A 12,065-nucleotide genomic window follows, 5' to 3' on the forward strand; every position below is an offset into this window, starting at 1 on the left:
AGGGTCAACAGCCTGTGGATTAGGGTCCTCCTGGGTCCCTTTCTCCTTCTGAGAGAGGAAGGGTATCCTCAGGTGGCAGCCACAGGGCACCCTTGGTGACAGCCCCCTTTGTGGGAAGCTGTGGCCTACACTGGTGCACAATGTCACTGTTGCCCTCAGAGAGCTGCTGGGAGCACAGGCTGGGCTCTGACAGATGTCAGGGAGGCCTGGCAGGATGTCACAGGGCTGGTCCCTCCCTGCCCCAGGGAAGCCACTAGCCTGGGGAGGGGGAAAGGACACATGTGGCAGTCGCTCCTGTTTCAGAACACCCTGGTGTTAAGCTGGGGCTCCCATGGTCAAGGCAGTGACGGCTCACTCACCAGGACACCCACAGCCCACAGGCCAGGCAGATGAGAGGCTCAAGCGAGCTTCAGAATGCCTGTGAGGCCACAGCCAGTGCCAGGCCCAGCACTGCCCAAGAAAAGAGGCTGCTGTGAAAGAGCTCCTGGCTGGAGGGCTGCAGGGGACAGATGTGTCTGCTGGCATCCCCATGCTGGCCAGCCGGGGTTCCCAGGCCAGGAGCTCTATGGAGGATGAACTAGAGGCAGAAACATCCTCTGCAGATGCCAAGCGATCCTCAGCCCTGACGGAGGCCTGCTAGAGCCCAAGAGGCTGTGGACAAGAAACTGCTCACTGGGGAGGGCAGGCCAGGGGCAAGTGGGAACCCTGAGGAGCTGGGCAGCCTGCCCCACCACGACCTTGAGCCATGTCCTAAACAGGTGAGCAGGAGCCACACGGGGGACTCTCACGGCCTGGAAGCGCGGCTCCCTGGGAGACACTGAGTTCACCCAGACCACAGGAGCCGGAGCCTGCTTGGCCCTCGTCCCATGCACGGCTGCCTCTGGGGCTCTCCATCCTGGACTATGATCGGGGTAGGGGAGGGAAGCAGGTATGTGCTGAGCCCAGGACAGACTTGGTGGCTTTGTCTCCAGTGCATAGTGAAGGCCCAGGAGTCCGGTAGGAGACGAGGGCCACAGCCAGAGGGGATAAGAGGGGCCTAGTGTGGGGGGAGGCTGCGAGGCAGCGTTCACCCTAGGCGTCTGCCTCCGCTGGTGTGGAGACCTGGGGAGATGGTGAGTGCTGTCCACCTGCTGGGGAATGGGGCACCCAGGTCCACCCTCATGGCCACATCCACTGCCCACTGATGCCTGCCCTGTGCGGGGCCCTCACCCGACCTTGGCCCTGGGAGGTCAGGCACTGTCACTCCGTTTAGTGACCCAAACCTGCCCGCTAAGCTGGGGTGGACCAGCACCCAGACCAGAGCTGTCTGACCCCCAAGCTCCATCTCCCAGCCCTTTGTCACTGCTGGGCTTGACTTGGGTCCTGGGGCCTGGGGTCGGGGTCTAGGCAGAGACCCGCCTTAAGCACCCCTGGGTTCCAGGAAGACTGGGCACTGCAGAGGCGTCACCCCTGGGTTCCAGGAAGACTGGGCACTGCAGAGGCGTCAGACCCGCCTTAAGCACTCCTGGGTTCCAGGAAGATGGCACTGCAGAGATGTCAGGTGGAACATGGGCTTCTTACCCTGTGGCTGGGCTTAAGCCCCTCAGGGGTAAGGGGAACAACAGCCAGGGGCCTCACCTGCCCTGGTCCTGCTGGGGATGGGTCTCCATGGACACTAGAGACTGAGACTCACACAGACTGCCTTGTGTCTGGCTGGGATTGGGTGGCCTGGCCTGGACAGCTCCAGTCTCTGCTTTGCTGCCGAGATGCTGTGTGAGGCACACGGGGCCCAGTCCCCACCCGGTCGCCGCTGTCCTGATTCACTGAGACCGCGTGCGGGTGCCCAGTGGGTGCTACTATCACTGTCACTCTGCCCAAGCCCAGGAAGGAATGAGCTGCCCAGGCAGGGCGAGGAACTCCATCTGCTCTTATTCCAGGACCCAGGTACCCCATCTGGGGCCTTGGGGACAGAGGGGGTGGCAGGGCAGTGCCCTGGGTCCACAGAGACAAAAGCTGGGCTTGCAGAGGGCCCTGGAATGCCCACCAGCAGCTGCCCCTCCTCTCTGAAGACACAGAATGTTCAAAGCACCGCACTCAGCCTCTGCCCCGAGCCGGGACCAAGCACAGGGTCCTCTGCCCACAACTTGCTTTTTGACAGCGCCAGCTGGAGGGCCCGTGCCAGTAGCCTGGCCTCTCCTCCGGCCTCTGGCAAGGACCTAGCTAGTGGGGCTGTGGGCCAGGCCCTGGAGCTATCCCACAAGGGGCCCAGTAGGCTGGCAACAGGCCTGCTCTGCTCACTGCAGAGAGGGCCCCTTAACTCCTGGGGAGGAAGCCCCCACCATCCTCACCCCTACCCTGACTTGTGGCTTTGAGGAGAAGCCAGGATTAACCCAGCCTTTTGAGGCCCGGCTTTGTCAGCTGTGGGGATTGGAAGGGTGCCCCAGGGTCAGTGGGTGCCCTCTGCTCACAGGACGGTCCCGGAGTCTCTGGCTACAGCTTCCTGGGACAGCCTTGGGGGCTGGAATTGGCAGCAGCTGGAGGTGGCCGGGGACAGCGGAGGGAGGGCAGGAAGCTGTGGACATGGTGGGATGGTCCCTCTTCAGCTTTTAAGGTAATATTGGCTAGAATCTAGGTTTTTGCTAAACTTTGTAAATCTTCAGTGAAATGCCTGGGGGAAGGAGAATTTTGGCCTCTAAATCTCTGACCTCCTGCAGAGAGTGGTATCTCCCCAGTGCCAGGTGCAAGGAGCTGGGTGCTTCGCTCCAGTGGCATGGCTTGGGGAGGGGTGGCTTTGCAACCCTTGGGGCGGCTCTGGGCTTTAGGTCATCCCCCTGTGCGGTTTCCCCATGGGCTCTGACTTCTGCTTCACTGAAGCTTGGAGTGTTGTTAACTTCTCCAAAAGGGTCTTTCTGCCCTAAAATGCGCTGTTCCGTTCAAAGCCTCTGCAGCCCCATCATAACCCCTGGCTGTGGACACCAGCCTCGGCCACCACCTAATCTCTGAGCCTCACGCTGTCCGCCTGGAGTGCAGAGAAGATGCTTTTCTTTCCAGCTGGGACACCCTGGAATTGTCTGTCCCCCTCTTCCTGAGGCTCCTGGGAAAAGGGACAGAAGGTCTGGAGGTCGCTCAGGGCTTTCTCTACCCAGAGGCAGGGGCTGGGCCTCCAGGGTCCGGGTCTCCAGGGTCCATCCACATACCTTGAGCGTGGCTTCAACTTTTGGAATCTCAGAAAATCCCAGAAGTGACCACTGGCCTGGGGTGGTAGAAACCCACCAGACCGGGAAGCAAAACTTTAACCCGCTGCCCAGCTGAGCCCCTCACCTTGCCGAGTCCCACGCGGCCCTGCCTAGGACCGCATCTTGGCGTCAGCACTGGGTCCAGGAGAAGCCGGGGACGGCCCTCCCCTGCGGGCCTCTCTTTCCCCCTGTCAACGGGAGTTAGTGGCAGTGAGGCCAGGCCTGGGAGGGGCGAAGGCAGAGGGGGCAGGGAGGCACCAGGAGAGGTCGGTCCCCAAGCCCAGCTGCCTGGCTTCTCGCCTGTGAGGGTGGCCAGCCTTGGAGCACTCCAGTGATAAAGCGTTCTTGAGGTATTTTCCTTTGTCAACAAAACCAAGCAGTGAAAGCAGACAGGGACAGCTCTCCACTCCCAGTCCCAGTTTGATTCACTGGCAAACAGCAGTGGAAGGCTCACGGGGGCCGAGGTACAGCCTGGGCTCCCCCCACACCCCCCTAGGGACAGGCAGGTCCCTCTGAGGGGTCAGCACCTCCTTATCGTTGGTTCCCCTGGGGGCCCTGAGGGTCCCAGGGACCTGCCCCACAGAGCTGGGTGTAGAGGATGGGGCAGGGGGCAGGGGCTGCTCGTGGGGACCTGTTCAGGGACCTGTAGGGGCCGGGGTGGGGCATCACATGGGCTGCAAGGGCAAGGTCAGGGGTCTGGCTGCTGGAGCCAGGCCCGGCTCCGCCCTCTGCTGACAGGTGACCCTGGTGTGCCCTCTGGGAGCCTCAGTTTCCTCATCTGTAAAATGCAGAGTGTGGGAGGCCCTGCACATAGGGGCAATGTTGCTGCCAACGCTACTAATCAGACGTGCTGGGTCCACAAGGCTGTCCCCAAACTGCAAATAAGTCCTAGAAAATAGATGATTCTTCCTAAAACGTAAATTGGATCATGCCTCTCCCCCAACAGTCTCATGCCTATGGAAAGGAATCCTGTCCCCCAAGGGGTTCTCCCTCCTGTCTCCTCCAAGAACCAGGAAGTCTGGGGTGGAGCAGCAGGACCCAGGGTCTCAGAGCTGGGGCCTCCCAAGCCTCACTTGGGGCCTCCAAGGCTAAGTTCTGTGACCTCCGGGGCCCAAGAGTGAGTTCCTCTGGCTGCTTCAGAAAGTGGAGAGAGAAGAGCCGACCCCGGTTCGGGCCACGAACCCTGAGGCACTGACCGCAGCCAGAGCAGGCCTGCTGGAAGCTCCGTCCCTGCTGCAGATCCCCGCGCCGCATGATGTGAGCAATTGCTGCAATTTCGCCCTAAGTACTCTTGTTTCCCCTAATAATCCACGTTTCATCTCCACAATAAACATTGTTAGAACTCTTCCCTCAGCTTTACGCACATATAATTGCTTCTGGTGCCAGTAAAAGGTATTAATTCCACTCATGCATTCCATAAACTTTTAGGATAACGCAATTGATACCACGATCGTGTTGGGACACCTCCGCTATTATTCTCCTGCTTGCAAGCCTCCGAGGTGCTGGGAAGGTTGCTCCAGACCCATTAGTGTTGACTCAGCCTCATTCTCCCCAGGAATCCCGTGCAGAGCCTTTGTGCTTGCCTGGCCCTCCTTCCATATGTCCCTCCTGGAGGGGGGCTTTCCTACACGTGGAGCCAGCTGTCCCCTAAGATGAACACGTGTGCGCGTGCACGTGCACACACACACACACACACACACGCCAAGTCTGAGAGCAGCTGGAGGGCACTCGGGGCTGTGTCCAGGCCATCTGTCTGTCTGGAGGGATGCTGGGGCCGCTGGCCATCGCACCTGTGTGTGTCCTCACCATCCTGCCATGGCAGCCTGCCTCGTGGGCTGTGGGTGGTGTCACTCAGCATGCCCTGAGGTGCCCATAGATGCTGTGCTGGGCCAGGGCGTCCAACCCCACAATGCCTTCTTGCCTGACATCAGAGCCCCGTCCCCAAACTTCCCAAACACCAAGGACAGCCACCTTCCCTGATGAAGCTGAGCTGGGGGCAGAACGGCTGAGCCGGGGTGTCACAGCATCCGATGCCCATTGCGTCCGGCTGTTCCGACAGCCAGAGGAACTCCTGTTCATTCTCTGCCCCGAGGGCCTCCTGGAACCAGCTGTCTGCGCCACTGCCAACCCACGGAGATCCCAGGACAGGAGTGGCTAGCAGGGCTCAGAGGCCAGGCCATGCCCCACAGAGAGCTCTGCACACGCTCTGACCCCACACTGTCCCACAGAGAGTGTTGAACTGGGAGAAGGGCACTGGTGTCACCATCAGCACTGCACTCACAAAGAGCCCACGTGTGTGGAGCACTCCCCAGGTACCCCGCCCTGCCCTAAGAAGTCCCAAGAGCCAGCTCTTTTGTCCCCACCATGGCTGGCAGGCCATACCTCTCTTTGCAGGTGAGGATGCCAGGGCAGAGGGGAGAAGCAGCAGGTGCTCACGGGCAGCTCTGGGATTGGGACCCCAGCAGGCGCCAGCTCCACGCCTCTCACCATGCAGGGTCCCTCTCACCAAATGCCGGCCTTGCCCTGTCGCTGGTCACTGGTTACACTCTCATGGCTAAACACAAATCCTTCCTCTGGCTGCTCGGTTACACATGACCTGCCTCCTCCTCCCGGCTTTCCATGGGGTGGGGGCTACTAGAACCCTGGGCAGTGACTGGGGGAGGCCTGTGCATGTACACGCATGCCTGTGTGTTCACATGTGCCTGCGTGTGCATAAGGTACTTGTGTATCCACCCGTGTGCAAGCATGTGGGAGGGTGCCGTGTCTGTGTGTGTGCACATGCGTGTGTATGCACACATACGTACAGGCCTGTGAACCGCAGCCTCCAGACCCCTCAGTGCCCAAGGAGATCTGAGGTCTGAGGGAAGCTGCTCAGGACAGATGGAACCCCCCGGGGCTGGAGAGACCCACCGTGGGCCTTAGCAAAGCAGAGGTCAAAGACCCCATTAGCAGCTGTGGTCACTTGGGGGCTGGTGGGGGTGTTTTTCCTGACTGGGGAGAAAGGAAGGTGGCAGCCAATGTCGAATTGTACTTGAGAAAAATATGAATTATCTATCAGTTACCAGCCGGCTGGCATGCCGGGAGCCCCGGGAGTCACGGCGCAGAGGCCGGACGCGAGCACAGGCAGCAGGTCTGGGCAGCGCCCGCACGGTGGGACCCCAGAACTGGGAGCAAGCGGGCTGCCCGGCGGCCCCGTCCCGCACTGTGAGCCGACCACTTGCCTGCCCCTCTCTGGGCAAGGGAAGAAGCCCTGGTAGAGGGGGTTCTGCCCCCAGAGAGCTGAGGTGCCAAAAATCTAATTATCAACGTTTGTCCCACCTCTACCCCCTGGATCCACAGGGCTTCCGAGGAGGAGCCCTGGGTGCAGGCAACAGCATCTTCCTCCCCAGCTCCCACCCCACTCCCCGGCGCCAGCATCCACAGAGCCCAGCAGGGAGGGATTGAGGAGGCGTCGCTGCTCCTCTGCTGGGCACCAGGCAGAGCCTTCCCCTCCCGCTGGTGCAGCTGACCAGCCCTGGACGCCTGGTCTGAGCAGACCAGCCCGTCCCACAGGGCAAGGCCGCCCTGTCCTGCAGGACAAGGCAGTTGAGACAAAACCATGAAGTCCCTTGAACCTGATGCCACACACCTGGCAGGGGGTAGGGGTGGCAGACACCCCAGGTGGGGGAAGCCAGCCAGAGAGGGGCTTGCTCCTGTCCTTCCAGGAGGATCAGCTCAGACCACACCCAGTGCATTCCAAGCACGGTGAAGACCCCATCAGCATCCTCAGACCATGGGAGGAAGGGAGGCAGAGCTCCCACAAGCTGCCTGCCAGGACTCCGGGGGGACACTCTCCAGAAACTGCCAGCATCATAAACCCCAGGGCAGGAGGTCAGTGTCCTTAGAGGGGAGAGAGTGGACTTAGGCAACAAGCCTGAGCGTGGGAGAGAAGCAGTGGTGAGGCTCCCGCTGCTGGAGGTGTGCAGGTGAGGATGCCTTGGGGCTTTCTGACCTGGCTTCAGGTGGCCCCACCGGACCGCCAAGTGGGGTGGAAGGATAGTCCTGGGTCCCCCTTGCCCCACAGGCAGGTGCAGCTGCCATGGAACCACTCATTTGGGAGGCCCAGGCCAGCACACCACCACCACCACTACCACAATTAAGACAACACATGGGCCTCCTGCTGCGAGCTAAGCACTGTGCTGGCCACAGCCCCGGCACGGTCTTCCCATCCTTATCTCCACTGTGCAGTAAGGTGCGTGGAGGAGTAATTTCCAAATGGAGAAAACGGGGCGTTAGCGCTGGGGTCGGCATTGCCTGCCAGATGGAGGTGGGAGGCCTTGGAGGAGGTGCCAGGTCCTCTGCCCCTCGGCCCAACAGCCCACGGAGCCCCTTCCCATCAAGCCCAGGGAGTCCGGGCTGAGCCTTCTCTTAGCCCGGAGCCAGCAGTTGGGGGAGCCCGTGGCTGGAGTGAGAATCAGAAACAACCGCAGGTAGGGGCAGGCGGGGCCTACAACCCAGACCCCAGACCAGCCCGGCAGGACTGTCCAGCTACCTGCAGAGCCTGACAGGCTACCTTAGGCTCCGCCCTGCCCCTCAGCCCTCCAGGAGCGTGGGAAAACCACAGCTATGGCCAGCAGGGCAGTGGGACCCGGTTCTTAAAGCGGAAAAACCTGAGGCGCCCTTGCTCAGCACTCCCCACAGGGGGTGGGAATGCAGCCGCCCTGCATGGACTTCAGGGGGCCAGCACTGAGCTGTGCCCGGGAAGGCGGGGCCTCGTGGGGGAGGGGACGCTGCCCAGTGGGCTGGACCAACCGTGTGGCCCATAGGAGCCCCTCCTGCAGCCACGGCCTTGGTGCCGCTTGCCCCTCCTCGGTGCAGGAGGGGAGACCCGGAGGGCTCTTGGGGCTGCTGTTCCCGCCCAGCCCCTGCACGCCCTCCACTCCTGGCTGGGGTCACGCAGCCTTCACTTTGCCCCTCCTGACAGACCCCCTCCCCTGAAGCCATCTGGGCAGGGCAGCTCAGTGGTTAGGAATACAGATGCAGAGGTGGCTGCCCCCACTTACTATGAGCAGAACTCTGGGCGAACCACTTCCCTCCCCACGCCTCGGCCTCCTTGGCTGTAAAAGGGGAGCAGTGATGGAGTCAGCCCTGTGCATTGTTGGTGGGTGCAAGAGTTAGCTCAACTCAAAGCCCTGAGCATGGTGCCTGGCTCGAGGAGACTGGCCGTGTGCACAGGTGATGTTATCAGAGTTAGCAAGATCCCCACCGTGGGCCAGGCTGTCCCCAGGGGCATCACAGTGAAGACCTGAGTCCTTGGCATGGTGGTTCCCCCCCTGTCTCCTTGGCGCATGCCAATTCCTGGAAATGACACTCCAGAGACAGTGCCAGCAAAGCCCAAATCCACCCACCGGCAGATGCGTCTCGCTGCCTAGAGGAGGCAGGTTCTGCAGACCCTAGGGCTGTGGGCCTGTGTTGGACAGACAACTCTTGGCAGCAGAGCCCCTGCCTCTGCCCAGGACAGGATTTCAAACCAAAGACCCTACCTGAGCATGGGGAAGCCGCTGGCCAGTCTTGGCAGAGACCTCACCAGCGGGGCCAAGTCCGTCCCCTCTGTGGCCCTTTGGAGGCTGGCTGGTTCTGGCCACTCATGTCCAGAGGGGTGGGCATACCCAGACTGCCCGGCCCTGAGACCTGCCTCCTGCCCGATGCTCCTCCTGGCCCGGGCCAGGTGGGAACCCCGAGCAGACAGTGGGGCGAGCTCAGACCTCTTGAGGTGCAGGGAACGCGGCCACCTCCTCTCCAGCCCGCAGCCCGCAGCCCTCAGGGACCAGGGGAACTCACCGTCCAGGTGGCTGACTTGGCCGTGCTGGACTGCTGGAAAGTGACCTCGAAGTGGTGGGGTCCGGGGTAGTCGGTGTTGGAGGGGATGACAGGCGCCGGCGACATGGTGTCAAAGGTGGAGCTGGGCTGCGCGTAGGGCGAGTGGGTGGGCACGCTGGCGGCGTGCTCCGGGGTGTAGGGGCTGGCCGAGGCCGCGCGGCTGCTCATCTGGTCCATGGTGCTGCTCAGCAAATTGAACTGGGCCTGGCGCGGGAAAGGGGAGGAGGGAGGGGGAAACACACACAGTCAGTCGTCCTGTCCCGTCTAGGAGGTGTCCTGTTACAGGAGCCTTAAAGGGCCAGCGGCTCCAGTCATCCCAAATATTTCCCCGGGTCTCTCCCCCATCCCAACAGGCCACTACTTGCATTGGGATAAACTGACATATTCACCTCGCCCTCCCCTCCATCAGCCTCCCGGTGCCAGGGTTTCTGGGGATCCACCCAGCCGTTGATGAGGCGGAATAGACTCTCTGCACACCTGGAGGGGAGGCGTCGGGTGGGGGAGGCTCCCAGGCCCTGATGCCCACACGGGCTTCACTGGCACGCTCCAGGCAGCATCGGGGTCTGGACCTCACAGCTCAAAGTGGGGAGATCCAGCCCCAGGGAGCCAGGCAGTGGGGGAGGTGGGCTGGGCACAGGTGGGCCCTGAGTGCAGGGTGCGCACACCTGGGCTTGGGTGCGTGGGTGCCCCTGAGGTGCTGGAGACCAGATCCGGGCTCTCACTAGGTCTGGCCCTCTAGGTGGTGGGATAAGGTGGGACTGCTGTTCAATGGCTGAGCCCAATTTTCCCAGGTGGGCGGCCTCGTCTGTTGGTGAATGGCCTCACCCCCACTGGAAAGGCTGCTCCACGCTCAGGGGCCGGCAAAGCCCCACCCCTGCTGCCCCCTGGCCTGGGGTTCTCTCGCTAGGCCCCTACCCGCAGCTCCCCTGCCAGGACCACACACCAAGGAACAGGAACCCCTGTGGGTGTGTCCCCTGCGCCACCCTCTGTGGGTTCCCGGGACCCCAGCATGGATCAGCCTCTACCAGGAGCTTAAGGGAGGCCCCAGCTGAGGGAGGGGGTGCTGGTCCGGCCTCAGTGTCTCAGACCCAGAGCAGGGCAGACCTCACTTGGTGGGCCGCTGAGGAAGACCCTCCTTCCAAATCCAGAGGCGGGTGCTGGAGGAAGACTGCAGATGTATAAACAGCTCTTTCCCTGTGACCCCTGAGGCTCAACGCAAACAAACTGCTTTACCCCCCTCTCCCCGGGCCTGTGGCGGGCACTGTGATCGTCCCTATTACCCCTCTCCCCGGGCCTGCGGCGGGCACCGTGATTGTCCCCATTTTACAGATGAGGAAACTGAGCTATGGGGCTGGGGAAACGATTGACCCCAGTGATCCAGCGGCCCCAGCAGATGGCACAAAGGTCACCAGCAGTCAACAAGGTGCAGGCTGAGACCCCCAGACCGTGAACTGGGATTGCAGGGCAGGAAGGGGCAGAGCCAGGCGTAGGCAGATGGCGGGGGGGGCCTTCTGCCCTGTGCCCCTCTTTAGAGAAGCTGTGGTGTGCTGTGAGCGCACTCTCCCCTCCCACCAGCCTGCCGCCTCCAATCCAAGAAACAAAACGTGCACCGCCTGCACACGAGGGTGCAGTGGCCTGGCCGGGACTCCTAGGCTCAGCCCCTTCCTGAACCTCAGCCTTCTCCATCAGAGGCGGCTGGGTTTAGTGACCCAGAGAGGTCCTCAGCTCTGCAGGTCCTAGGACACACATCCACTTAGGTCCCTGACGAGGGCCGCATCCCCCGGCCCCTCCAGCATCCAATGGAGAAGGATGCCAGGCAAGTCCAGAGTTTGCGTCCTCTCTGAGTCCTCTACTGAGTCCTCCACTGAGTGCCGTCCAATGTGGAGGTAGCTCAGCCTGGGATGCTGGAGGGGCAGGAGGCAGGGGACTGCTGCTTACCAGAGCCATCACCACCACTGTTCCCAGGGCCACCAAAGGCCAGGCAGGCGCTCTCCCTGCGTGCTCCAGCCCAGGACAGCCAACAGCCCCAGCAGGCCTGAGCTGCCAGGGGCAACCTGTGCCCTGGCTCCACTGCAAGGGTCTTGGCATGAGGCCTCGGCTGAAGCTGCCATCATCTGGCACCATGAAGCTGGCTGTGGACTGTCAACCTGGGGAGCCCACCCACCAATGGAACGGGGACCCCCTGCAGCACGGGCCCACCTCTCCGGCACCACTGCAGCCTCCTTCCTGGTCTGTCGCGCTCCCCACAACCTTCCTAACTTCCCACAGCACAGGTCCTTCCCAGGAGCCCAGGGCCCACTGAGTGGCAAATGGATAAAGGAACAGTGTGTCTGTACAGTGGCCTCTTCCTCGGCCATAAGACAGAAGGAAGCTCCCACACACTGCCACGTGGATGAGCCATGGTGCCAGGTTAAAAACATCACGGGGGGACGCCCGTAATCCCAGCATTCTGGGGGGCAGAGGCAGGAGGATCTCTTGAGCCCAGGAGTCCGAGACGGCAGAGAGCCAAGATCACGCCACTGCCCTCCAGCCTGGGAGACAGGGCAAGACTTTGTCTCAAAAAACAAAACAAAACATAACATCCCAGGGAAGGGTGACCCTCGCCTCTCCTGGCTCCTGGGCTATTGTGAGGGGGTCTGGGGAAGCAGCCACTGCCCCCCTCAGAGAAAGATGTAGAAAGGCCACTCCTGCCTCTCCTGGTGTCTGGTTGGGTGCCACCCTGGGCACCGGCGAGCTGCCAGTAGGCTCCTGGCACAAGGATGGACCCCTGTCTCAGCTACACACATGGGAGGTTGGGTGATGGTGGGGGTGACACAGGGCAGTGCCAGGCTCTGGCCGCACAGCCCAGGCCCCGCTCCAGAGTCCCCAGCTCCCAGACTCCTCACCAAGGCCCAAGAGGCCTCCGAGGTGTCTGAGACCTGCTCATGACCCCAGGCCCAGGCCCTGCCTGGAAGCCTCCACTTGTGGTCTGCACACGACTCCTCATCAGCC

General features: G+C 61.9%; 1 protein-coding gene across 14 annotated transcripts in view; it reads right to left on the reverse strand.

Annotated features, from left to right (window-relative positions):
• Positions 1 to 12,065, reverse strand: part of TP73 (tumor protein p73) — an 84,098-nt gene that overhangs the window by 19,655 nt on the left and 52,378 nt on the right. For all 14 annotated transcript variants that reach the window (XM_063632019.1, XM_063632014.1, XM_055262559.2 and 11 more), the window contains one exon: positions 9,036 to 9,278. In XM_063632019.1, coding sequence (XP_063488089.1) covers positions 9,036 to 9,278 — 243 coding nt within the window. The remainder of the gene's footprint in view (positions 1 to 9,035; positions 9,279 to 12,065) is intronic.

The sequence above is a fragment of the Symphalangus syndactylus genome, chromosome 22 (assembly GCF_028878055.3).
Source record: "Symphalangus syndactylus isolate Jambi chromosome 22, NHGRI_mSymSyn1-v2.1_pri, whole genome shotgun sequence".
NCBI classification, from domain to species: Eukaryota; Metazoa; Chordata; class Mammalia; order Primates; family Hylobatidae; genus Symphalangus; species Symphalangus syndactylus.